At 34.0% G+C, this 27,154-nt stretch overlaps 1 protein-coding gene across 1 annotated transcript in view; it reads right to left on the reverse strand.

Moving 5' to 3' along the window:
- The window catches only part of Dach1 (dachshund family transcription factor 1), a 344,402-nt gene that overhangs the window by 64,338 nt on the left and 252,910 nt on the right, over window positions 1-27,154 (reverse strand). The window contains 4 exon segments of the mRNA XM_035453117.1: window positions 9,526-9,660; window positions 11,863-11,998; window positions 26,205-26,377; window positions 26,827-26,982. Coding sequence (XP_035309008.1) covers window positions 9,526-9,660; window positions 11,863-11,998; window positions 26,205-26,377; window positions 26,827-26,982 — 600 coding nt within the window.

The raw sequence follows: 27,154 nt of genomic DNA on the forward strand, positions 1-27,154 counted from the left end.
CCTATTTACCTGAGAATTTCATAACAACTGAGTAAGAGTCTACTGTGTATGTGAACCGTATCTTCATTGTCCATTCATTGATAGACTTCCAGTTATATTTCCTAGCTATGGTGAATAAATTCACCCATTGTGCAGTAGTGGCATTTATGTTATTGGGTAACCAATCACATTTATTTCTTTTCACTTAGATATAAAGCAAGTTGCAGAAAATTAAACCCATGATTTATACCAATAACTCATTCCAAAATCATCATTTAGCTAGGTCATATGTAATATATAGAAACCAAGAAGGGACATAGCAATGAAATTGCTTCTAAATATTTATCATTATCCCCATTGATTAGTGTTTCACTAGTGTTTCACCTTCAAAAGACAGACTATTTTAAATATATGATGATTAATACAGAGACCCACAACCCATCAACAAGAAGAAATAAAATGCTATAGAGCACACCACTTTAAATGGGGCATTTGTATCAAAACTTTTTCTACCAAGAACTAAGCACTATCAAGGAAGAGGGAGTGTAAAGTTTGTAAGAACCCCAGGTAGTAGACATTTGCAGAGAAACAACATTTTCTGAGCATGACCATATAGAAACAGAAAGGACTTACAGAGACTTGGACTGCATGTACAAGACATGCAGAAGATCAAACCAGTCAAAATCCCAGAATGGATGGTAAAATGACTCAAGAGAGACTTCTCTAATTGAGGAATTATTTACCACTGATGGATCCTGGGTGAGGGAGTAATTTCTAACAGATTGTTGGCCCTGAGAAACTATCCATGCTCCATTTTGTGGTCCTATACCAATTCATTTACAGACATCACTGAATGGACTCTTTGGGTATTAAAATAAATACAGAATAGATGAATTTGGAAGAGAAAGAGTGGGGTATGAAAGATTTTATCCAAATGCATTATAAGCATATATTATTAAAAATAAGTATATTTAAAATAATATTAAAAGATATAGGTTCTAATGGAAGGATCCTTGATCTAATTAATTACAAGTAAGAGCACAGAATTTTTTCCCATGGATATGTTTATTTATATACAAATGTATATAGAATGTAAAACTTATAAATTTCTACCCAAATAATCTATCCTAAATTGGAGTAATGATGCTGACTGGCCATTTGGACATCTCACCTCACAAGACTGAATGGTGATTCTATTCTAGTTTACCTTGGTATCTCAAACAAGGGAAAGAGTTCTGGATTTCATTAATTATAAGTAGCTTTATTAGACATTTTGGGATTGATCACTATAGGATAGAATGAAGAAAGCAAAACTCTCTACTCTGAGCCATTTAATCTTAGTCTGCCACTAATTTATTAGATAACTAATAAATACAGAGTGTGAAAGAAATTACCATTTGACAGATGCAGAGTACTGAACCCTTGTTTTGTATGTCAATTTGCCACTTCTCAAAAATGACAGTAATATAGTGAGAATGTGGATGATTGCTTTCCATAACCCATATTATTTTAATCTATTAATTTAGAACTTTCTTCCTTTAAAATTTTCAAATATATTGTTTTAAACACTGTTTATATGTTATTTTAAGCTGCTTCATCATAAAATTTGTTATTTATATGTTAGTCTTCTGACACACTCCCTGTGGATATTACTGATATGTCAAGTAATGTCTCCTATGTGGCTTGTAAATTAATGTACTCTTTAATAACAAAGTTTAAATAATACATTAAACAATTGTTATTGATGCCTTATTATATACCAAATATTGTGCAACTTTGACTTCACAGAGAATTTTTTCTTTAAAAATGGTAACTCCTATTCTTGTGGATATTACATGTTAGTGGAGGAAAACAGCATTAACAAATAGTTACAGAACTGAATTTGTAATTGAAAATTTAAATGGCATTCCAAAAGTACATTATAGTCTGAGAAAAAGTAATTCATTTTATGACAATAAAATCTTTGGGAAAATTAGAGATAAACAAGGCTTTGAATTCCAGGATTGTTGATACCACTGGGTAGACAGTTCTTAACACATGTTGGAGAGTGTTTAACCATCTGTTGCTTTCTACCTTTATATTTGCGTTTAATTATTCCTGTTTCAAACCCACTGACATCTAAAATATGTTCAAATCCTCCTTTGTGGAATGACACTTCTTTAAATTGAGATAGAATGCTGAAGTAAGAATTAGACAGGAGGAAATATAATATCAGAAGACTGTGATCCTGGGAAGAGAAATATCACAGGAGAAGTTGCTGGGAAAGAGAAAAGTGGCTGATATAAAGAATGTTAATATTAAACAAATATATTTAGTGGGAAAGTAGTGCAATGTTTGTGAGGCCAGAAACAAGTGCTGGGTATGTTTAAAGATCATGTTGTAAGTATTGTCAAGGGAAAAAGAATTTCTATGAAAAGAAATAGGAACCTACAAGAGAGTTTCCATTGATAATTTGACAAGATCAAAGATGCAAATACCACTTTAAGCCAGCTGTTTGCTCTGATAACAATTAATAGGAGAGAACAGGAGCAGAAAGGAGTGGCAGTGCCAAAGGGCTATTGGAATTTCTCAGCTAGTGTTTTGAGCTGGGGTGCAGACAAAGACAGAGAAAGAACTAGAAAGAACACAGCCATATTTTTGAAAGAATTATAAAACAGGTAGCTCAGAAATATTGCTCAATGTAAGAGTGTCACTTGACACTCTACTCACTGGATTGTAAATCCCTGGATTGGATTTTGTGTTCTCTTCTTTTGAATGATACAATTTTTAGTTGATTTAATCATATACTTCTATGATAGTAAGAATTCTATTAAAAAAAAATGAAGTAGACCATGTCCTAAAATGGACAGAAGATTTTCAGCACTAAATGTTAGGTATGACAAGAGTTATCTGAGTGCCTTGGGTTAAATAAGAAACAATGTATCATTAGAATGGCTCAGTGGGTAAAGACAGTTGCAGCCAGGTTTTATGACTTGAATTTGATGCAGGACCTCATACCATGGATGTATAATACAAACTGTAATACATGTTAACATTTTGAAAACATTGGGAAATCTACTGAAAAGGGGCTTTTGATCTATACATATCCGTATAATAGTTACAAGACAATAAAAGTTCTTATATGCTAGATTGCAATATTACTTTTGAGTAGTGTCTTACTGGTCTATCGTTTTAAAAGAGAGAGCCAATTTTAAGAAGAAATCTTTAAGCCGGGCGTTGCTGACACACGCCTTGAATCCTAGCACTCGGGGAGGCAGAGGCAGGTGGAGTCTATGAGTTTGAGGCCAGCCTGGTCTCCAGAGCAAGTGCCAGGATAGGTTCCAAAGCTGCATAGAGAAACCCTGTCTCGATAAACCAAAAAAAAAAAAAAAAAAGAAATCTTTAGTAAAGTAATATTAGAATCTTTAAAATTCCATCATTTGAAACAATGAAACTATGCCAATTGTTTTAAAAATGTATTTTCTGTATTTTGAGAAACTTGAGAAAAATCATGATTGTTTTACATGTCAATCTCAGTTCCCTTTCCCTTTTCTCCCTTGCCCCCAGTAACATCCTACCTATCCGATAACATTTCTGCTCCCCAGAGAGGGTGAGGCCTTCCATGGGGGGTCTTAAGAATCTGTCATATCCTTTGCAAGAGGGCCTAGGGCGTCCCCCTGGTGTCTAAGCTCAGGGAGTATTCCTCTATGTGCAATGGGTTCCTGAAGTCCATTCCTATGCTATGGATAAGTACTGATCGACTACAAGAGGGCCCATAGATTTCCCAGGCCTCCTCACTGACACCCACATTCATGGAGTCTGGATCAGTTCCAAGCTGGTTTCCCAGTGATCAGTCTGGGGACCAAGAGCACTCCCTTATTCAGGTAAGCTGTTTCTGTGGGTTTCACCAGCCTGGTCTTGACCCCTTTGCTCATCAGTCATCCTTCTTTGCAACTGGATTTTAATTCAGTGTTTAGCTGTGGGTGTCTGCTTCTACTTCCTTCAGCTGCTGGGTGAAGGCTCTAGGATGGCATATAAGTTAGTCATCAATCTCATTATCAGGGGAGGGCATTTAAGGTAGCCTCTCCACTGTTGCTTGCTTAGATGGTTAGTTGGTGTCATTTTTTTATAAATATATATATCTGGACAGTTCCCTAGTGCCTGATTTCTCTTTAAACCTATAATAGCTCTCTTATGGTATCTCTTATTTTGTTCTCCTCTATTCTTTCCCCTAGGTAGCAGGAAGGTTGTATATGGGGAAGTAAAGAAAGGAATTTAAATATGACTCTGTTGTGTTCTATGCTGGTGCATTTAACAAAGTGTAATCTATTTCACAGGGCCAAACAAAACACTTTTATGCAAGGAGGATCTTGAAAAGTGTTGGATGAAAAGTTTACTTCAAAGGAAATATTCTATGGCCTGACAGAAGTTTCTTGAACATCCCCTCTCAAACCTGTGTTGTATTTGTTTAATTATGTAAAGATTTCTGCTATTTTACTTTGCCTGTGTAAGGCAACTTATTGTTCTAATAAAAAGCTGAATGGTATATTGTGAAGGAGGAGTTATAGGCAGGACTCTCAGGAAGGAAGAGTAAGGAAGAGGAGGAATTGAGGCTCAGGAAGTAAATAAAAGAGAAACCAGGCATCAGACAGCCAGAGAAGGAGGAAGCAGAAAAGTTGGACATATAGAATGAAAGAAAGGTGAATGGCCCAAAGGCAAAATGTAGATGAATAGAAACAGGTCAAATTAAGTTAAAAGAACTAGTGGGACAAACCTAAGCTAATAATTAATAATAAGTCTCCATGTCTTTATTTAGGAGCTTGTTGACAGCCCAAAGAAGGTGCCAGCTTTGAAAGTCATCCCTTAGTGATCCTCTGAGGGATGGCAAAATTATTCTATAGGTAATTGTGTGTCAGTAGTGTGCTCAGATAGTGTCTGTAGCACTATCTGATCTAAACCTACATCCTTGTGCAGATATATATATATATATATATATATATATATATATATATATATATATATCTGAAATGGCCCTACCTCCTTGTTCAGTTTGTACAACAATGTTGCCTGTATATTCATCTGTATATTGAAAACATACTGAGCTTCTGGCTTGCTGTGGCTTCTCCATCTGAGAGCCCCACCCAGCCTATCTCAGGTTTGCTGTTTCTTTGTGTCTGTGTTTCTATCATGTCTTCATTCCCATGTCACCTCTAGTCAAGAGCCTAAAAACAAGTTATGCAAACAGTGGCATCCCATGTACCTCTGCAGCACTGTCTGTTGATTGATCTATACACACAGAGAAAAGATCCTTGGTGTTTCTAAACACAGAGAGTTCCAGGGAATTTGTGATAGAGTTTCCCTATATAATTAGGATAAAAATATATATAATTATAACAACAGTTAATATTGAAAAAGGCCATGAATTTTAAAGAGGTAAAGGAGAGGCATACGGAGGGAGAAGAGGGATGGGAGAGTAATATAATTATATTATAATCTCAAAAATAAACGAAATGATTTTGTGAAAAGACACTGCAACAAGGTTTTAACTGTTGTTTGCAGCATCAGACTTCCAATCAGCACATTTATTTTTTAAAACCTCTTGACTTTAATGAAAGATTAAAATCTTAATAAACTTTTCTCTTTATACCTGGGATTTCCACACAGGTTTTAAATGTCTATACTTCCTGATACAAAATATTTTTCTTTTTATTTTAAATTTGCGTTATGTAAACCTTTCCAAAACTCAAAACTCCATTTGAGTGTTCCTTATTTACAAAAAAAAAAAAAAAAGGATGAAAGCATCTACTTAGCTATTTGTTTTCTGAATCCTATTGTTTATAGAGCTTCAGGAAAGTGAAGTAATAGTAACTCATTTTTTTGTCTCATCTAATATAGTTGATAGGTTTTTAATATTAAGGAAAACTTTACATATTTAAAACTTATTGATGATTAAGACTTCACACCATAATCATTTCAGGCATGAAAATGAATTTTACTATCTATGCAAAATATCAATATTTTCTTAAGAATTATTGCCTTTTGAATGATTTAGTTGTTAGGAAGCTAATCACACATAAAAAATTGAAGCCAAAATTGACATGAATATATAATTAATTTTCCCACATATTTCTTTAAATAAAGTTACTTCTTCAGTACAGATATGAGAAGTAAGGAAGTTTCACAGGGCTATTGTGAGGGACATGATAAATGGAGTCATGAAATAAACAATTTTTAATTTAGGGGACTCTATCTGTCTAGAGAGCCCATGATTATTTCCTATTAATTCAGTATGCTAGAAGTAGATGGAAGAGATAAAGGGTTCTTCCAAGAGAAAGAGCAACATAAAACAAGGCACTGTAATTATATCAACATCTATTAAAATTTTCATATTTGAAATCAATGGTAGTTTCATATTGCAGTCAGAATGGTAAACATCTAATTTTGTGTATGAAATGTTGTGATACACTTGAAATTTAGTTAGGGTCTTTCTTCTGAGGGAGAAACATTTTAGAAACTCCAACTGTGATAAATAACCATGGTAAAATACTAAGGTGATATATATATATATATATATATATATATATATATATATATATATAGTCATAATGCTCTCTATATAAACTTATCACCAAAGGAAACATACTCCTGACTTTCACCTTACTATTAATTTGAAAGAATGTAATCATCCCCTTTGGTTTCACTTTTTCTATTTCTTAGTATTTTCTGATAATTCAATCTCAATTAGTAAAAGTGCTTAGACAATGTAGTTTATTTATAATCAATGTAAATGTATAGGTGACTCAGAGTTTATACACTAAAAGAGAAAGTATTCGTGTATAAAGAATTTCCACAGGAAAAGGCAAACACAGTAAATTTGTGGAGTCAGGGATGTACAAGAAAAGTAGGAGACCACATTCTCAATACATACTATTCTAAAAAAAAGTTCCAATCTGAAAATATATGTTAATTATAACAAAAAAGTAGTTAAGTTAAACTCTTAGCTCACAGATAGTACATATCTGTACACCTGAAGCATAAGGTTATAGGGTTCTCCATCAAATCTTCGAATGGGATTTAATGCTGTGGCTGTCAGATAGGTTGTGTTTTTACTGTCACTTCATTGTCATCTCTAGATTTTATGTTTCATTCCCCAGCCTTTGATACAAATGTCCTTGAAAACATCTATGCCCTAATATGTTGATACCCATTGTATATTATCAGTCAACTTTGGATATCTGCTTCTTTTTAAACACATTATTTATTGTGTATGTGCATGTGTAAGAAGGTGTTTGTAGATCAGAGGAAAAACTTCTAGACAAAGTCTTCTTCTAATAAATGGTTTCCAGGAACAAACCAGATCCTCAGGCTTTGGAGTAGTGTTCTCCCTGGCAGAGTCATATCTACCGTCCCCTCATAGCTTTTTATATTGAACCAGAAAGACAGCATTCATGGAAAACTGATAAAATAACTACTCATTTTCTGCAGAGATTTTATCTTTTGCTGAACTTTTGGAGGAAATGGTTCATTTGCCCATCTAATTAATTTCTATATTAAAAGATCACTGGAAAACTAAATTTGTAAAAGTATGTCCTATGCCAATTTCTATAATCCTGTGGTCTACTGGTCTTATGTTAAACATGAATGAAACAACATAGAACACAGGTTTTCTTCATTATTGAAGAAGAACACATGGAAATGTAAGAGTTAGAAATGTAGCGGCTATGGGACTATATAGACCACTAAAGTTATAACAGAATATAATCAACTTATATAAATATATAATAATATACAATAAATAACGAAATGCCTTAATGTTGCTATTTGTCAAAGTGTCTTCACTTCAACATGGTAAATTCAAACACAGGGAAGATTATTATGTTCCCATGGATGTTCCAAAGAACTGAAAATGCTATTTGTAAATATTTACATGTTTTTCTCTCCAAGGAACTTAGAAATCCATTTTAGGAAAATATTTCATAAGCATTGTTAATGTTTACATAGGCTTCCTTAATTTCTCTTCAAAAAAGCACTTTTTATTAGTTTAAATAGTTAACTACCAAGTTGTGACATCCTTTATAAACTTATCAAATAAATTATTTCCTTTTTTTTTTCAGAGAAGTTTGAGCCCAGTATCTTGTGTATGCTGGCTAAGTAATCTGTACTCCCAACTTCAAAGTACCTATTCTTACTCATAAAAATGTTATTTGATATTTATGTCAAAATGGGCAATCTGATAATCTATATGTATAAAACTTGAAATAACTATTTAATATTAAAAATCTGGCCAGCATGAATTTGAAAGAGAACAAGGAGACCTGAGAGAGTGCAAAGTGAGGAAAGCTAATGGAAAAATTATATAATAATATCATAATCTCAAAAAATCAAAGAAAAAATTTAAAAGGAAATGAAAGTTGAAATAAAAGTAACTAGGCCTCTGTACTCACAACCCAACCCTGACAGACTCAGAAGACCCCCTACAGAAGGCCTCATCCTCCCTGGGGAGCAGAAAGGGTATGGGATAGGTAAGGTGTTAGTTGGGGTGGCAGGGGAGGAGGCAGGAAGAGGGAACTGGGATTGACATGTAAAACAGTCTTGTTTCTAATTCAAATAAAAATTTAAAAAAGAAAACATGTATTTATACTTTTAGCATAAATACTTAATATGCATAACAAAATAACAATTCAGTTTCCTAATGAAATCTCTTCATGCAGTAGAAAATGTAAATGTACCTTCCTAGTACTTTGATTGCAGAAATAGCTTAGATAAATATAAAAATCTTCCAGTAAGAAACCTGAACCTTTGTATACTGGAGACTTTGTTACTGATGGGGAGTGTGTGTGTGTGTGTGTGTGTGTGTGTGTGTGTGTGTGTGTGTGTGTGTGTGTAGCACAAGGCAAATATGTATTGAGTCCAGAAGTTGAACTCAGGTTTTTTCCCTTCCTCAGGAACTGTCTATCTTCATTTTGAGACAGGATTTATTACTCGGAACTCGACCTCTCAATAAGTAAAGCAGGCTGCCCTGTAGTCCTTTTGTCTCCACTTCCCCAGCTTTAAGATACCAAGAACATCACTTTCTTGGCAATGTTTGAATAGGTCCTACAGATGGAACTGAGATCCCCCTGCCCCCCAGACAAGCCTTTCAAGGATTCAGCTTTTTCCCCACTTCTGACACCTTTTGAAATGATGTCAAAGATTCATCTGAGAATCCTAAGAGACTTAATGATCATGTATCTTTAAATCAGAAAATAATTGCAATAATCTTTTTGATGTTTTCTTGTTCTTTCATGCTGAGTAAAATAAAATGGCCTTGGAAACATTAAGACAACCTTTAAATTTTTCAAAATTAACATCTGGTACATATAATTCTCTTTTAAATATGTTGTGAAAATTAAATTGTCACCTACCATTTTTTAGCAGGAAAGTAGCAGGTCTCTATTCAGACATCATTTATTCAAAATAGATTATTAACATTATACATTTAAGACATATATGATATTTTGCTAATGTAGAAGCAGATAGCATATTTCATTTCCAGAACAAAAGAAAGGACCCAGAATTGTAAATTACCTTTATCAATGTGAATTCTTTTGGACTCATGTCCTATGTCATGACCAGCCAAATCTCCCTCCTTTGGCCCAGGAAGCACATTTGGTGATAAACCCATCAGCATCTGGTTCATGGACAATCCATTCTGATGGACAGCTGTTAAACCAAAAAAAAAAAGGAAGAGATACAACAGCATCATCATGTTGTGGTAAAAATAATAACATAAACATAGGATACCCAACTTTGAAATTATAATCCCTGAGTGAATTTACTGGGAGCTTGATAACAAATCCTTATCCTATATGATAAGCAGAAAGCACGGGAAATAGCACCACTTTAGTATATCTGTTGTCATTGAAAACAAATCATTTTCCATGGTGAGAATATTGTGTAATGCCGATTTTAAAGCAACCACTACCATTGAGGTAGTCAATATTACATTCTTGTGCATCAAGTCCTCTCCACAGTAAATAATTTGCCCCATTTAAAACAACAACAACAACAAAAAAAAAAAAAACAAACTATGATCTCAACAATTCAGTTCCCTTTAACACTGTCAGGTAAAAATGAGTGATGTCTAGTGACCTGCCAAAGCCACTATAGTTTTTGGCAATTAAAGAATTGAAATCATGGTTTGGGTATCCTTATTGTATTCTACACCACAGAATGTGTGGTGTCATATGAATCACAAAACTTTTCTGAAAAATTGTTTTCAACAACTGAAATTCAATTAAATATACTAAATAGTTGGAAAATAATTGCATTCTCTCACTGCTAGTGGTGGTGTGCCACAGCTGAAATGATAAAATGCTATTATTATTCAGATGACCAAACACTCGATTCACAGAACTAAGGCAATGAATTCACTTAATGAACTGGCCAAACAAAATAAATCTTCTTTATTTTGAAAATTTGAATAGTATAAGAACATAAAACATCACTTTCCTGGAAGAACACACAGTCTTAGTATACTCATTGGATTGTATTAAGAGTTACCCCTGACAGCCAACCTTTAATTATTTCATGTTTCAATGGAGACTCATAAACTAGGCATGGAACTTTTCTAGATAACAGAGTACTTCATCCTAGTATACTTTTTGCAAAATGGTAATATCTGAAAATGGTAACATTTATAGCCTTACATTAACAAATGATACATCTGTCAGTATATATTCTCTATCACATTGCATGGTTCTCCAAAACTCTTCCATCACAGTTGTGGTTGTGAGCACAAATTCAAAAGCTAAATTTAATGAATAGGAGCATAACAATGATTTAAGTAGAAGAGCATTCTACAAAGCAAATGCCTTGTGTTTATACCAATGTTGATGCAATGATGGTGGTGCGGGAGATCTTGGAAGAAATTTATCAATTTAGGCAGAGATAAAAACACTGTGATCTGTTATCTTTAGTTGATTCTTGCACTAGGAAAGAAAATCATCTTGCTTCTCAACTAATTAGTTGGAAAGCTCATTAAATATGAAAATATCTATAGTTTGTACATTAACGCTATAATAATGCTAATATCTTGATTGTGATAATTTTTTCTGTGATTTTATAGAAGAAATATCTTTTATGTAGAAATTAAAACTAGGTTTCTTTTTGAGATGGAATTACAGGTGGTTGTGAACTACCTGAAATGGTTACAAGAAAACAAACTCTGATCCTCTGAAAGAGCATCAAGTACTCTCAGGGGCTGAGTCATTTTTCATATCCAAATTAATACTTATAAATTATAAATTATAATAATTATTTTATATGAAATAAATTGAAGACATACATCAAAATTTTAATAATAACAGTAGAATATATACTAATAATTATGCCAAACAGAAATCCTAAAATTAAAGTTCTTTAATCCAGTGATCATCTAAAATGAAGAGGAAATGGACTTTCCAAATTTACTGTGCTTAATTTCGTTTCTGTTGTTTGTATAGGTAAACATCTTTATTCAGTACTGATTAATGTTGAAGCCTAATGAATTTCAGAAGTGGTAGAGGTTTTCATTGAAGAAATGCAGTTTAATAAAGCATAAGTGATGTACTTGGATGTTAGATAGTTGGGAATTGGCTGTGTACTTCAGAAACTCATCTGGAAGATTACTTACTTTTTCTGTTTCATAGCTCAAATCTTTATGTGTAGTATCAAAGGCAGGAAGTTATAGCAGAACCTGTTAATGCTGTTTCATCCTTCATGGCATTCCAAACTGGGACACATAATTTTGAGGAACGGCTATTGCTAGGGAGCTTCGGAACATGATACATTTGAGCTCTATTTGGAATGAGGGCATTTTGATTAGAAAGCCCAGCTGCACCTATTAAAGTTTAAGATGGTGACAAGTATAAGCATGAGACCTACGGATTCTGTCGGAAGAACTCTCGGTCCGTGCAGGGGAGCTGGACACACTGCTGCTGCGGTGCGATGATGGGTGGCTGCCAGGCCTTCGGCCCTCCTCAAGAGAGGGGGCAGGTGAGGGGCTGTCGGGAACACGCTCCTGCATTACAAGGAAAGAAATAAGAAAAAAAAGTCAATATACTGTGTCTTGTTATAAATATTGTTTTTCCCCTAAGGCAATTAGAATTATGAAGAGGACTGCCTCCAAAACCCCACAGAGTTTCATCAGCATTTAACTCTACTAAAAGACATATTTAATCTTCATAAAAAAATCTCAACTCTTGACAATATCAAATTCTTGAGTTCCTTGTCATTTGTTTTAATATCATACACTCTTAAAAAGACAATGTAGGAAATTGTGATTTTGTACCTCAATACAGACATGGCAAATAAAAGTAATCTGTTCATTGTTGAAAATGTTAGGCCATAGAAGACAATTAAAATTATCCTAGTAAGATCACCAGGACAAGAAAAAGTTGGTAGAATTAAGCAAGACTGAATTCTGGGTAGTTATTTTGAAGGCATCTTTACTTGTGTTTTTCTACTTCAGCAGGCATTAGGCATCATTTACCACACACATTATGGATGAAACTGACCAAAATGTTATCAGAGAATTGTCAACAGCACTTTAAGGGTGACACCACTCAAGAAACATGATGGTCACAATTAATTCATTGTGGAAATTATTTTCTATGAATCAAGTAAATCTTACTATGTAGGCCCCTTTCTCCAGGTAGTCATTCCTGTTCATGAAATAGTCCCATTCCTGTTCATGAAATATATATCATTTGGGTGTCAGGAAAACTTGCTATTATGCTTCTCTCTCAATTCTATACAGGCATTTGTTTAATGTTATGCACACCAGTCTGAATAAGTTCTGTATTCATTCTACTTAGAGTTTTGTGAAAGTATACATTATATACATATAATAAGTTCATATAAATGAGATTACAGATTAGTAAAACAACCACTAGTTAACACTTTATACTTTTAGAAAAAATAGTTTCATCTCTAATATTAGCAGATGTAGGCACTGATGAACTGACTCTACAATAATCAGTAAATACATTTGATTATAGAAACAAACGTCCACATAAAAAAGGTATTCCAAAGAGTGAGGGCTTTGTGGTTAAGGGAATTTGTGGCTCTTACAGAGGACCTGGATTTGGTTCCCATCATTGCCATAGACATCTGCCAGTGCCTTTGCCAGTACCAGCCACATAGGTTGCACACCTGCCTGTAGACAAGCATTCACATAAAATAATATACATTCGTGTGTGTGTGTGTGTGTGTGTGTGTGTGTGTGTGTGTGTGTGTGTGTGTGTACTTAAAAAGCACAATACATGGGCCCCCACTGGTCTGTCTCATTTGCCGGGCGTTGGTGGCACACGCCTTTAATCCCAGCACTCGGGAGGCAGAGGCAGGTGGACCTCTGAGAGTTTGAGACCAGCCTGGTCTACAAGAGCTAGTTTCAGGTCAGCCTCCAAAGCCACAGAGAAACCCTGCCTCGGAAAACCAAAATAAATAAATAAATAAATAAATAAATAAATAAATAAATAAGCACAATACTGCTTAAAGCATGCAAATACTTGAGTAGAAATCTATAGATTAAGGAGGAAAATGTTCTGAAATACATTTGAACTAAAAGAAGATGATATTTTTTAAAAATCTGATTTATTTAATCTGGAGAACCAGAAGGAGGCTCAATGCTGTGCACTTGAGGTAGGAAAGAGCACTGCTTACACCTCTGGCCCCACAGCTCTTTCAGCCTCCAGATGTCTACAATCTGCCTGCTTGTGAGAAACCAATGAAAGATCTCAGAAATGCCTCTGCTTGAAATTTGTTTCCAGGCATTCTGGTTGACAAATAAAACACCTCTGTCCAAAACCCACAGAAACACACGTTGAAGGGTGAACCCTGAGTCCTAAGAATATGAGGTTATATAAAAAGATGGTCTGTGCAGTAGTAGTTCATCAAAAGCAGGTAATTCTACACTGATACACTGCTGATCGGTGGTTAGTGTCCTTACAAGATGCTGTGGAGATAAAGGATAGGCATTTTTTGTGAAGAAGGAGGCAAGGCTGGAATCACATATCAGCAAACCAAACACCACCAGGAACTGTCATCTACTAACAGAGCTCTGGAAATGCAGACAGCATCCTACCTGGAATCTCAGGGGAACACGACTGCCTGAACACTTTGCTATTGAACTTCTATAAGCCAAGAAAGTGAGAAGTGATTTTTTTGTGATTTAAGTCAACAAATTTATGGTTATTAGTGTTTGTGACCCAAAGGCAAATATTACCTACTTATGAGGGGAGATCCAGTGATATATATTGCGTAGCAAGGCAAATCAAGTAACTCTTATGCTGCACATCTCTCTTTTTCAATGATCTGCATTGCCAATGAAAATCTTCAATACATACACTGAGAATTCAATTTTCAGAATATTACAAATAAAATAAAAGCAAGTGCCAAACTTTCAAAGCTTTTTTATTTAAAAGACACATATCATAAATCAATTCCCAATGTGTGTCCTAAAGAGCATGATGCAATCCAAAGAGAAATTGTCTGACAAAGAACATACCTGGTCAGTGTAGCAAAGATTAAAAATAGCAACAACAAAAAGAAAACCACCATCCCTATTCTAGTCTAGGTACAATGCTATGGAATTGATGTAATAATGATTAGCTGAACCTTATGAGCTTTTAGTAGGTCTACATGGGATTTTTTTTTTTTGGAAAGGACAATAAAATCTGTTAAGGGCATACCATAGTATTATCCTTCATCATAGTTGATACAATGCTAAAAATTGAGTGTTCTAATTTCTGCTAATAGAAAAACTAGGTGATATTTACTTTAATATAGGACACTTATGTTCCAACTTAACTTCAAACTGAAGAAAACAATGGGAATATGGTAAGATAAATGCACACACACACACACACACACACACACACACACACACACACACACAGCATATGACAAAATTCATAGGTACCATAGCTGGGGAGAATTATTGGGTTCTTCCCTCCTTTGGAAGCTTGCATCGCACCTTCTGGTAGCATGAACACTATTAATAAGTGAGGCTACATTCAGGTCAGCTCCAGCTCAAGGGCCTCTGAAGTGCATGATGTTTTAAGCAATAAGATTTTTTTAAGGATTTATTTCTGTATTTTGTGTATATGAGTGCTCAATCTTGCATGCATGCCTTTATTCCAGAGAGGGCATCAGAACCCATCAGAGATGCTTGCCAGCCATGTGGTTGCTGGGAATTGAACTCAGAACCTCTGGGAAAGCAGCTAGCTAGTGCTCTTATCCACTGAGCCATCTCTCAAACCACCTCTGGGGGGCAACAAAGGGCAATAGTGGTAGCCTTTACATTTGGTAGTCTCTTGAACAACCCTGATCCACAACTCAAAATATGGGGTTATTTATGCCTGTTGTTAGTTTTTAATAGGTAATCTTTCTTTGTCCCTTAGAGGGAATATTGTCTTCACAAATGGAAGAATTTCACATATACATATATATGTGTGTGTATATATGTATATATATTGTATATATACATTTATACAAAGGCTTATGTAAATTATGTTTTTTTCATTCTTTCTTTTTTTTTTTTTTTTTTTCTTAACACTCAGAGAGCACTGTGGAAGAGGGGTGGAAAGAGTGTGAGAGCCAGAGCATCAGGGAATTTACTGTTAGATTCTGTCTCCTAGCAATGTCAGAAGCTAAGCCTATCAAATCTCATCAACATAACTGTCTAAGCATTTGCTAAACAATGACAATAGAAATGCCAAAGGAGTAGTGGGAAAGCCCACAAGACCTCAACATTACACTCAGAGCTACAGGTAACTAAAAATCTTAAGTGGGAGAACTAGTCTACCCCTGAGAACAGCTTATCAATTTGTTTTTCCAAAACCAAATAGCTAGCACTGAAAAGACAAGAATATTCATTCTAGGCAGGTTAGCCAGACAGTGGTAACACATGCCTTTAATCCAGACACTCAGGAGGCAGAAGCAGGCTAATCTCTGTGAGTTTGATTCCACCCTGCTCTACAAAGTGACTTCCAGAATGGCCAAGGCTACATATACATAGAGAAACCCTGTCTCCAAACGAAAAACAAACAACAGAGAAAATCAAACAAAAACAGACTGTGTAGGTTATATTTAGAAATACAATTGTGTATACTTACATGCATGCAACAACAATCAATTTTAAAAGATGATGAATTGGATAGACAGCAAAGAGTGGTACATGTTAGGCTTTGAGGAAGGTAAAGAACAGAAGAAATGATGTAATTACAATGATGAAAGGTTCAAATCAAATTTTGGCAGCTGTAAATTGCTTTAAATTAGTATAGTATTTGATGGTTATATTTTATGATGCTTTTTCAGTATTTGCATATTTACTATAGAACAAGAGTTTGAAAATTTACAGTAGAATTTCTAAAAATATACAGATATATTTATATATTAAATTTAGTATAGTTCAGTTGCATCCATAATCAGACCAAGCTTTCAAGTTATACAACTTGATATCAATTTCTTGTTTGTAAATTTTTCTTTATTAAAATTAAAAAATATTGTTTATAATCCCAAGCATGTCTTTTGATAAGATCTCTTTCTGCTCCACCCCATTTTTTTTCCTGTTCCTCCAGCAGTTTTTCTTCCCAACTTTGTATGTTTGTATCTTTAAAACTACTGAGTTCACATAGCTCTACCTATTTCTGACTGGGTATAGGAACACTTGTTAGAAAATGAAGAGGCTCACAGAAACAATACCTCTGAAGAAAACTGACTGTCTATTCCTGCAGCCATGACTGCCAATAAGAACAGCTCCTATTTACACAGATTGGGTCTCCCAGTTTGGCTATGTTTTAAATATAATACATTATATAGAAATATATAATATGTACTTGAAAAGATATTTGAATTTTATTAAAATATAATTTACTAAATGAACCAGTATATCTTCTGCAAACATGCTATCAGCATTTTCAGTACATTTTTAGTATGATCTGTAAAAATGGACTTAGTGAGCTTACTTCAGAACAGAGTTAAAGTGCAATCTAAAAATAAATCAATTCCTGTAAGATCATTTGCAAATCTGACTTTCATGCCATAACAAATTTCATAGCAAGTACTAATGGAAAGTATGGGAATATGTTTCCACATAGATATTTAATTCTCTAAACCTAAGTATTTATTTATAAATTGAAATAGCAGTGGCTATGCCAATATAAAGCATTCTTTGTTTCTTTCTACATTTTTCACATGAGTACAAAAATGTCTTATTATTCAATATGTGTGTCACAATCTCCTATGCTGATTTCTTTAACTCATGAATCATTTACTTATTCCTTTATCCATTCAACATACCCTAAAATGACATAAAAAACTAAGTAAAAATTGATTAAAGCCTCAACATAAAATACATTTTACAGTATATTTTAAAACTAGGGGAATTGTAAAATTTGAAGTATTTAATTGGTTTTGCTTATTTGATTTTACTGTATTTTTAGATTTAAGGACATAGAATACTATGACAATACATAATACTTTTATTTAAAGAAAATACTTCATGCAAATTCTATGATTTAAAAGCTTAATTATTCAATTGAAACTTTCTGTAAAATGAGACACAACATATTCAGTCATTTCATTTAATGTATAATTTCAGTCCTTAGAAGGTGATGTATTATCCTTTAAAGAATTTCTTTAAAGCAAAATCTATTGAGCAAGTAAGATTTGAATACATTGTTGTATGATAAATTAATTTATTTCAAAAGCTTAATTCTTTTATCATACTTATATGTGTGTCTTTCCAGAGTATTCTATAGGATGGAGAATAATGGAGACAGTAAAGAATAGCTTAGGAGAGAACCTTGTAATTATTACTGAAACAAAATAGATAATGACTTTTATTTAGACATAATAGGAAAGAAGTAGTTCAATGTCTTTGGGGAAACTATGTAAACTGGATTTATAATTTCATTTGTTTGATGACTTTTAACCTCTAAACTTGGCCTGAGGTAGAACAGAAAGGAAGATTATTTAATACTTTGACACACTGCTTTATAGTCCTACATCTACTCCACCAATCAATAAAACACAATCTTTTGCAATGTTCCATCTTTATAAAATTCACCACAATAACAAATGAAAATTTAAGATGAGTACTCTTTCACTGTAAAAAGGTCAAACTGAAAAAGTAATGGTACAAGAAAAATTGCAGAGAAACCTGCATACATTGGCTCAGAACAATGACTATTGTTCCTTATGGTAATTTAAAGGCAAAGGTGGAATTCAAAACCAAAGTACTAATATTGTTCTATCTATGACTGATTGAAATATTTTCAAAATTGCATTGTCGTAGCTACCTACCCTCCACCACAAAAAAAAAAAAAAATAGATTGCATTCCATGAGAAAGCGTAAATAATCACAGCTAGTTTACTCAATAATTTTTCACAGAGCTTTAATTATTTTTGCTTATTATTTAATTCCCTTCACTCTCCTTATAAACCTCTTTACTTTATCTTTATTTCAGTTAGATTCTCTGATTGGAAATGATACAGAAGTTGATAAACACATATTTTTAGAGCTAAATACATCTCTATATAACTTTTTAACTCACAAATTGATATACTTGGCCACTTTTTCTACTTAGTACATGACCCGAATCCCATATTCCCACACTCCTGATTTTCCTACTGCTCACACTTACATAGATTTTGTTTAGTGTGTGAGGAATATCAAGAGTAGCATTAGTATTTTGCTTTTGTATATATGCTAAAAAGGACTTCTAAGAGACGTAATGAGAGATGACAACATACTTATATTAACTAATGAGCTACCATTTGAAATGAGCTACCATTTGAAAACTCCATCAATTTCATCTCCTACAATGAGGGTCCATGGAATATGTGCAGTACTTCAAAAACAGGTTTTCTGATGATGAAATGCAAGAAATATTCAATTTTAATCAATTTAAAAAATAGTGTCAAGAAATATAATCTTAATTTTCTTCTGTACTTGCTTTTCAACTTCTTCATTCTAGAGTTCTGTTTTTTCCATATATACATGGTAAGTCTGTCAGGCTTAGTGATTTATAGGTCATAATTTATATACTTAATCAAAACAAAAAATACTGTTGACTTGGAAATTTAATTCATCTTAGTGCAAAATGAATATCAATTTTTGCCCCTTTTATGGTAGGTTCCTACTATATAGCCTAGACTGTAACTGAACTCAAAATCCTCCTGCCTCATCTTCCATAGAGCAGGAAATATAGTTGTTAGCTATCAGAACCGTAATATCATTGTAATTAAAAGGTTGAATTCATTTCATTTTGGTCACAAGAATGGTGTAGATGAAGGAAATGAACAAAAATTGGGTCAGTTAAGAACTGGTTGTCTTACTGTTTATTGGCATCTCTCTGCATAGCAATTATTTGTAGCCAAGTTTTCATCTGGTTAGGCACAGAGTATGGTCTTAGAGGTCAACCTTTACTATAGTCCTTTTATTTGCAGTTTTTTAATGTGTTTAAATGATATTTATGTTCCTTTCTTTCTTGAGTCTATGCAGAACTAGAGCTGGAGTATACATTCAAGTTTGTTTAAGAACAAGTGTATTTTATGGATAGTGTTACATGCCTTTAACAGCAGAGTATCGCACATGCCTTTATGATACCAACAACCACTTATCACACCAGATATTCATCACTTCAAGGATTTTATAATGATATTATCCCCCACTCATTTATTGGATAGACAAATTATATGACCATAAAATTTGTCCTCTGTGCCATTTGTAAAATCTAGGAAGTCATTTATACAAAAAGGAAGAAAAACACTTTCTCTCTTTCTGTTTCCTTCTGTTTTGCTTAAATATGAAGCTGACTCCAAATTAGTCAATGTTTGTTGTTTCAAAACAGGTTTTCTTTGTGTACCCTGGCTGTCCTAGAACTCTCTGTGTAGTGTGGTGATATATTATTTAGGATTTAATAAAGCTTGTGTAGGGATAAGAATGCAACATCAGCCACAGTAGTTAGCTAAAGAATCTGGGCAATGGTGGCACACACCTTTAATCCCAGGACTCAAGAGACAGGCAGAGGGATCTCTGTGAGTTCAAGTCCATGCAGGAGTACATGAAAATGAATCAGTCTAAATGATTAACAGAGTGCATGCCTTTAATCCCAGCACTAGAGAGGAATATAAGGAAGAAAAAAAAATCAGGCTTAAGCAATTAGTCTCCAGCCACATTGAAGAGAGCAACAATCTCAGATTCAGAGGGTTGGTGGAGAGCAATCTGGAGATAAAATCTGAGGTTCTGTGGATCACCTCTTTGGTCTGATCTTTGGTATAGATGAGATCTCTTTAGTGGTTGGCTGCTTTATTTCTGATCTTCACTTTGAATCCCAATATCTCTCTCAAGGTTTATATTATTTGTGCTACAGTGTAGATCAAGTTGGCCTCAATCTCCCAGAAGTACCCCTCTCTTTGCCTTCTGAGTGCTGAGACTAAAACGTGAGCCATTACTGCCTAGCAAGAAGTCAATTATACACACACACTCACACTCACACACACACACACACACCCACACACACACACCCACACACACACTATATATATATATATATATATATATATATATATATATATATGTTTGGAGAGCTTAAAAAAGAAAAGAGAATAAGACATAAAGGAATCTCAGAACAGACTTGTGACAATATTTGATTAACCTGATCAGGACCTCCTAGGAACCTGTATGTCTGATGACTAAGAATACTTTCAAAGTGTACAAAAGTACTCATAAGCTGTTGGCATTGCTTTTACAAAGAATTAAAGATACCGTAAATATTAATTTTGTTATTATAATACCTGGCCTAAGTAGTGTCATTATGGTCTCCATACAAAGAGAAAGACACTGCACACATGTAAAACAACTTGGCACATGATAGGAGGTGGTACAGAAAAAACACTAAGTCCAGAAATCCTACTCCAGGCTCCATTTCTTAAACCACTAAATATATGTGTTTCAGAAAGAAATTTTTCTTAACGTCTTTGATATCATTACATAAGTATTGAATAAACTGTGATTAGAGCAGTGATTCATTCAGAGGACTTAAGAGTTATGGGTTAAAAGAATCCAAAGAGAATCAATTAGCAAAGCATTTCAACCCATTAAAGAACATGCTAATGATACAAGAAATTGATCTCTTGATTTAGACTACTTATTTTACTTAATGGTTTAAGATTAAAAGGGAAAACATTCTAAATTATAGAAATCATACAGAAATGGCATGATTGCCTATTATGGATTTTTGGATGTTTGCCTTTCAAAGTATTTATAGATTCTAAATCAAGGGACTTGAGATTTAATAGTAAAAAGTAGATAAACACAAATTTCTAATACAAATATGAATTTAGAAAAAAGTTGACTTAGTAGGATGTATGTGAAACATTCTGGGAAATACACCATACTCCCACAAACACAGAAACCAAAAAATATCTTGGGACTTGTGGCTATATTTGTAGACTGTTGTACCAATTGTGGTTTATATCCAAGTCCAGAGTCTAGTCTCTGGTCAGTTTACTTCCAGAGTACTGTACAGTGGTAGAGGTCACATTCTAGAAAATCACAAATTCAGTCAAAAAAGCTTGATTAGGTACCATCAGAAAATATTAGAATCCATAGTGTGGAGGCAGAGATACCACACTCTTTCAATCTTTAATTGACTAAAACAAAAAGAACTAGTAGAAATCTTTCTTTTGAAAACATATTTTAAATTAATAGTTGAGATACAATTTCATTTTGATTAATAGACCAATTTGAGCAATATCCTCAATGTTTATTTTGCTCTCTCTCTCTGTCTCTCTGTCTCTCTCTCTCTCTCTCTCTCTCTCTCCCTCTCTCTCTCTCTCTCTCTCTCTCTCTCTCTCTCTCTCTCTCTCTCTGTGTGTGTGTGTGTGTGTGTGTGTGTGTGTGTGTGTGTGTGTTTGTGTAGATGGGGAAGCTGTGGGAAACTGTTTCTCAACCACAGAGGAAACTGAGTTGCATGATATATGTATTGGTTAACCTTGGAGATAAACTTGAAAGGATGTAGAATCACCATGGAAACAAAACCCTGGAAATGTGAGTGAGGAAGTGTTTAGAATTGTTTAACATAAGTTGCAGACCTATCCTGATTAGGAGCAGTGCCATTGCCTGGGATTGGATTCTGATCTGCATAAAGAGGAACAAACCAAGCAGTAGCCCTCATTGCAGTTTTCTGTGGAGACAATCTGACAAGCTTCCTTCAGCTTTCCCACCGGGACTTCTCTAGCACAGCCAACTCGACCCTTGAACTCTGGGCCAAAAGAAGGCCTTTCCTTTCTTACATGATGATGGTAGGGTCTTTTATCACAACAATGAGAAGGGTAACTTAAACAGCATAAAAATATCAACTTATTGTTACCTTATATTTTGTCAATGGCAGACAGTAAAAATACATTGACCTCATTGACATTATAGTCATACAGTTTATAATAATTTGATATATCTCTATAAATGTATAGATCTTAAGGATTCAAGGTAAAATTATGCTTATTTAAATGGTGTTTATCTATCTTTGTTTAAATTTGCCTTACTAAACCCCTCCAGTCTTCTAAACTAGTCACCATTTGGGCAACTTTCTCATTGTGTCTCATTGAAGGTTGCACTTATAAAAACAATGTCATTGCTAGTCATCAGGTAGGTATGTTTCCCTTGGCATGTAATTTTTCCAATTCTGAACCCTCAATAGTTTTAACTTTTCCTCTATCCTTCTTTACATTTTTTAATTTATTTTTTATTTTATTTTGAGCTGTCACAATTATACACAAGAAGGTAAGATTCATAAAATATTAAGTCATCAAACATCTAATATAGAGACAAACTGTTTGTTTTTATTGAGGGTCAAATAGCACTGTGTGTGTGTGAGGGGTGGGTACGCTCATGTTTGGGAGAGTTGTGCTAGACCAGTCAAGCAATCTACCAGCTGAAATGTGACATTCTCATCCACTGGTAACAAGTTTTACCTAATACTGCCTTTGTACATGAAAACATTGTTCAAATTAAAAAAATGTGAGTATGTCTTCCCCAAAAGATCTTTATTTATAGAAGTTAAAAATTCAGCTTTATATAATTTTCACCAATGTTACAAAAGTATTATTTTATTTTTAATTTAATCACTTACATAGAAAAGAATTTCTATTCAAGAACCATATTAGGAATAACAACAGATAGACTTTCCTAGAGGCAGCAACTCATAGGTAGAGACCTAAGTCCAATTTGAGTGCAGCAGTCAGGATGTCATTGTAAAAAAAGTATTGGGATATTTTATTTTACAAAACTAAGTAAGAGAGGCATATTTTTCCCTAAGAGGTATATTTTTCACTTTTATTTTATACAACATAGTTTCATTTCCATTCTTCATTTGTTTTGCTTATTCTTACTTCCTACCATCTGAGCAATTTATTCAGTATGTAGACAACACTTCACGGCTCTATTTTCTCTTCAGAAGCTCTTTCTTTTAACATGAGGCTTCAGTATTCAACATTATACTTTCAACTGGCCTTCACATTTAGAATCTTGTCAAACAAATCAACTCACAGACACTACTCTAATTACCCACAGGGGCCCATTATGTTCAATGTGACATCTCAGTCAGCCATTTTCTTTGGGAAAAATACAACTGCCCTAAACTACATTTAATTAGCATAGATAAAGTAAGTTTACTAAACAAGATTTAAGCTATGGAGTGTACTAATACCAAACTCAGATGCTTTAGTTATTATCTCAGAACCTGACTCTGTCACTTAGCATGTCAATGTTTCAAATGCAAAGTAAATGCTGTCTGTTAAGAAAGGAGCCCTACGCAGATGGGTTTTTCAGCAGTACTACAAACCAGTTGGTCTTCCCTTTGATAGCACACTGGGAACTGTCTGCTCTCTGTAATTAATCACATCTACAGCAATGTTTCTCATGTCCTTGTTACCACCGAGATTTATACCATGATCCAGAACTTCCTCAACTCTATCTGCTGCCAAATTTCTGAAAATATTTGTCCCAAGAGACTATGAAGTAGAAGATCAGTATGACTTAGTAGGTGTTGGCATGCTTTTGAAGACATAAAGCTATTTACTGTATTATTCCCTTTTTGGACATTTCCTTCCTTCCTAGATTTCCTTCCTCTGCATTCTGAAACTTAGTTCAAGAAACAACATAAATATTTCTGAATTCCAAACAATATAGTTATGGGTTGATACCTAAAGACACTTCCAGAAGAAAATTAACTTCTTCCTGCTACTTACTGCAACTTAAACAAACATGGAGTTATTAAAAGCTGCTTCCAGATTGTAAAGTTCAATTAACATGAGTTGCTGCACAGACAACTGTGTGTATACTGAAAATAGTAGTCAGTCAAGTCTCCTGATATCCCTCTGTGCTTTTGGATTCAAAAATATATAAAGCATAATCTCCTAATTTATAAATATATTTTAAATACAAAATTCTGTGCTGTAGATATTTTATTGATGTCTTATCTAAATGAGAAGTTATAGGATACTCAGATTTAAAGGTTAATCATATTAAATGATTCTATGTGATCTATTTTTGAAAAATGAATGATAGAATCATTTTTAATGTCATTTTATTATTAATTATGTGTAAATGTAAATGTATATCTGCCAGTGCACATGCAAGTGCAGGTATAGCCAGAGTCAAGAAGAAGGTGTCAGGACTCATGGAGGTGGAATTACAGGCAACTGTAAGCTGCCTGATGTGGGTGCTGGGAATCACATTTGGGTTTTCTGCAAGAGCAGTACATGCTGTTAACATTAAGCCATCTCTCTAGCCATGACAACTTGTGATTAAACTACTAAATTGAAAAATGTTAAAATAGCATCCTCCACAAGGATAAGAATTCTTGCAAATATTTTATGCATTTAAAGGGTCACTTCAATGAGATTACACATGTCATATTTTTAGTGCTAAAATTTTTCCAAAATACTAAGTGTAATAACAGAAAAATCACTTGAGTAACAAATCATCTTATACCTCAGGGTCCTCTAAAGCCGTTAAGGGTGAAAACACAGTTTTAGAAAGAGTCCTCACAAGTGGTCTCTCTGAGGAAAATGTGACATCACTGGCTTGCTCCCAGGGAGTGGTTTTTAGTAGTTGATCTTGGTGTTTTTAATGTGATTTTATCCCCCTCCTTATCTGGTAATTATACTTTGAAAATGGTAAGAGACACTTCTCATTGTTAACAGAAACAGCATTAAAGGAAAAAATAATGCTTTTAACTAAGCAAAGTCATTTTAACATTATTCCAGTATTACTTTTTATGTTTTAATTTTTAAGACAAAGTTACAGTCAGTTGTAGTCCATGCTAGCCACTAGCTCATGAGTCTCCTGTCTCAGCCTCCCCAACACTGGAATTACAGCTACATGTTACTTTACCCCAGAACTACACAGACTGTTTGTCTAGGTCATACTTCACAACTGTCCTGGATCCAAGTATTTTATGCAGGAAAAAAGTATATCAAAGGAAGATTATGTGGCATTAATTATCCTTTACTTTTTTTTAAAATTTTATCTATTCTTAAAAGTTTCTTTTGTTATTTTTTATTGCTCACCAAATCTAACAACCTCAACCTAAATATGTTGTAAAATAGTAAGAAAATATATTTATGTGTATATCATACATGTCCAGATACTTAAATACAGACATGTAATAGAGAGTGAATGTCATAAGTATATAATATACACACTTATAATCTTTACATAATAATTACACTACTTTCCATTACAGGGTATTATAAAATTTATAGATACTTAACTATTATTCTTTACATTACTTAGATAATGCATCCATGCTTCATTCATATTTTAGATGTTGACTACAATGAGAAAAATTCATCTATATTTTTCCATTGTGATACATTTAATAAATGTAGAATTTTACTCTCATTTGTCTGGTATTATGAGGCTTATAACACCATAGATAGAACTACATACAAACTTCTGTGAATGCAAGATCCCAGATCAGTTGAACTGTATTACTTACTCCCCTATGTTATTTTTTTAAGCAATACATTAACATTTCACAAGTTGGTTTTAATATCATACCTTGTGACTAATTACTATGCATAGTTTTGTCCCACTCAGATTATTTGCTCTCCTTTAGATTTTAGGAGTGAGATTTACTTATGGAGATAAAACAAGTGGACAAAGCGATGGTAATTTAAGATGAATATTCCAAAGCAATATGATGAGACTCTACCTTAATAACTGATGTCTCCACCCTGGATGGAGGACTCTGAACTTGCGCTGCCGCAGCCATATTTGCAATGGTGCTAAGATGGTTCATCTGGCTCATGGCCATGGTGACAGATGCTGGAGGTAGGCTTACAGGAATTAGAGGATGGGGCATCATCATAAAAGGAAGTTCCAGTCCTAAAAACAGAATACACATACATCATCATTGCTGTGTACCAGTTAAAATCATCAATGACATGTCATTACCAGTTAAACCATTGAAAAATATTCTAATAGTGACAGTCAGAGAAAGCAATTTGCTTATTTGTATACAGTAATATTCACTCATGACAGGCAAATAAAGCTAACTATCTTGGTGCCATAATTCATCACATCAATGTGTGTGTGTGTGTGTGTGTGTGTGTGTGTGTGTGTGTGTGTGTGTGTGTGTTGTGTGTGTGTGTGTTTACTACAAATACTCTGTTCTTGGCTTTATTATTCCTCTGGGCAATGTAACAATTTATAGGCATGCTATACTTTTCACTAATTGATGGTGTGAATGCAATATATCTTTTTATCATCCTGCTAATCATTAAAGAAAAGAATTTTTAAAACTACACTTTTAGTGCTAAAAATCGCCATCGTACCATTTGGCAGAAGGTGGCTGTGCTGAAGATGGTTGAGAGGATGGCTAACTGGAAGGCTACAGGCTGCAGGCGTGCGGGCATGTGTAACAGGAGCCTGAGATGCCTGGGATGGGGGAGAGTGCAGTGTTTCCTTATCCCAAGAACCACCACTGCTTCCTGTGGGAACGAATATAAATTATTTGGATATAAGATTAATCCAAATCATCCAAACACTAATTTTAAATGAGATCTGAAGAGGTTTAACATTAGGGAATTAGTAATTGGGCTTGAAAGGAAATGGGGTGAAGTAAGAAATTTTTCCCTGAACTCTATCTTTTCTTATTTCTTA

This window comes from Cricetulus griseus, assembly GCF_003668045.3.
Source record: "Cricetulus griseus strain 17A/GY chromosome 1 unlocalized genomic scaffold, alternate assembly CriGri-PICRH-1.0 chr1_1, whole genome shotgun sequence".
Lineage (NCBI taxonomy): Eukaryota > Metazoa > Chordata > Mammalia > Rodentia > Cricetidae > Cricetulus > Cricetulus griseus.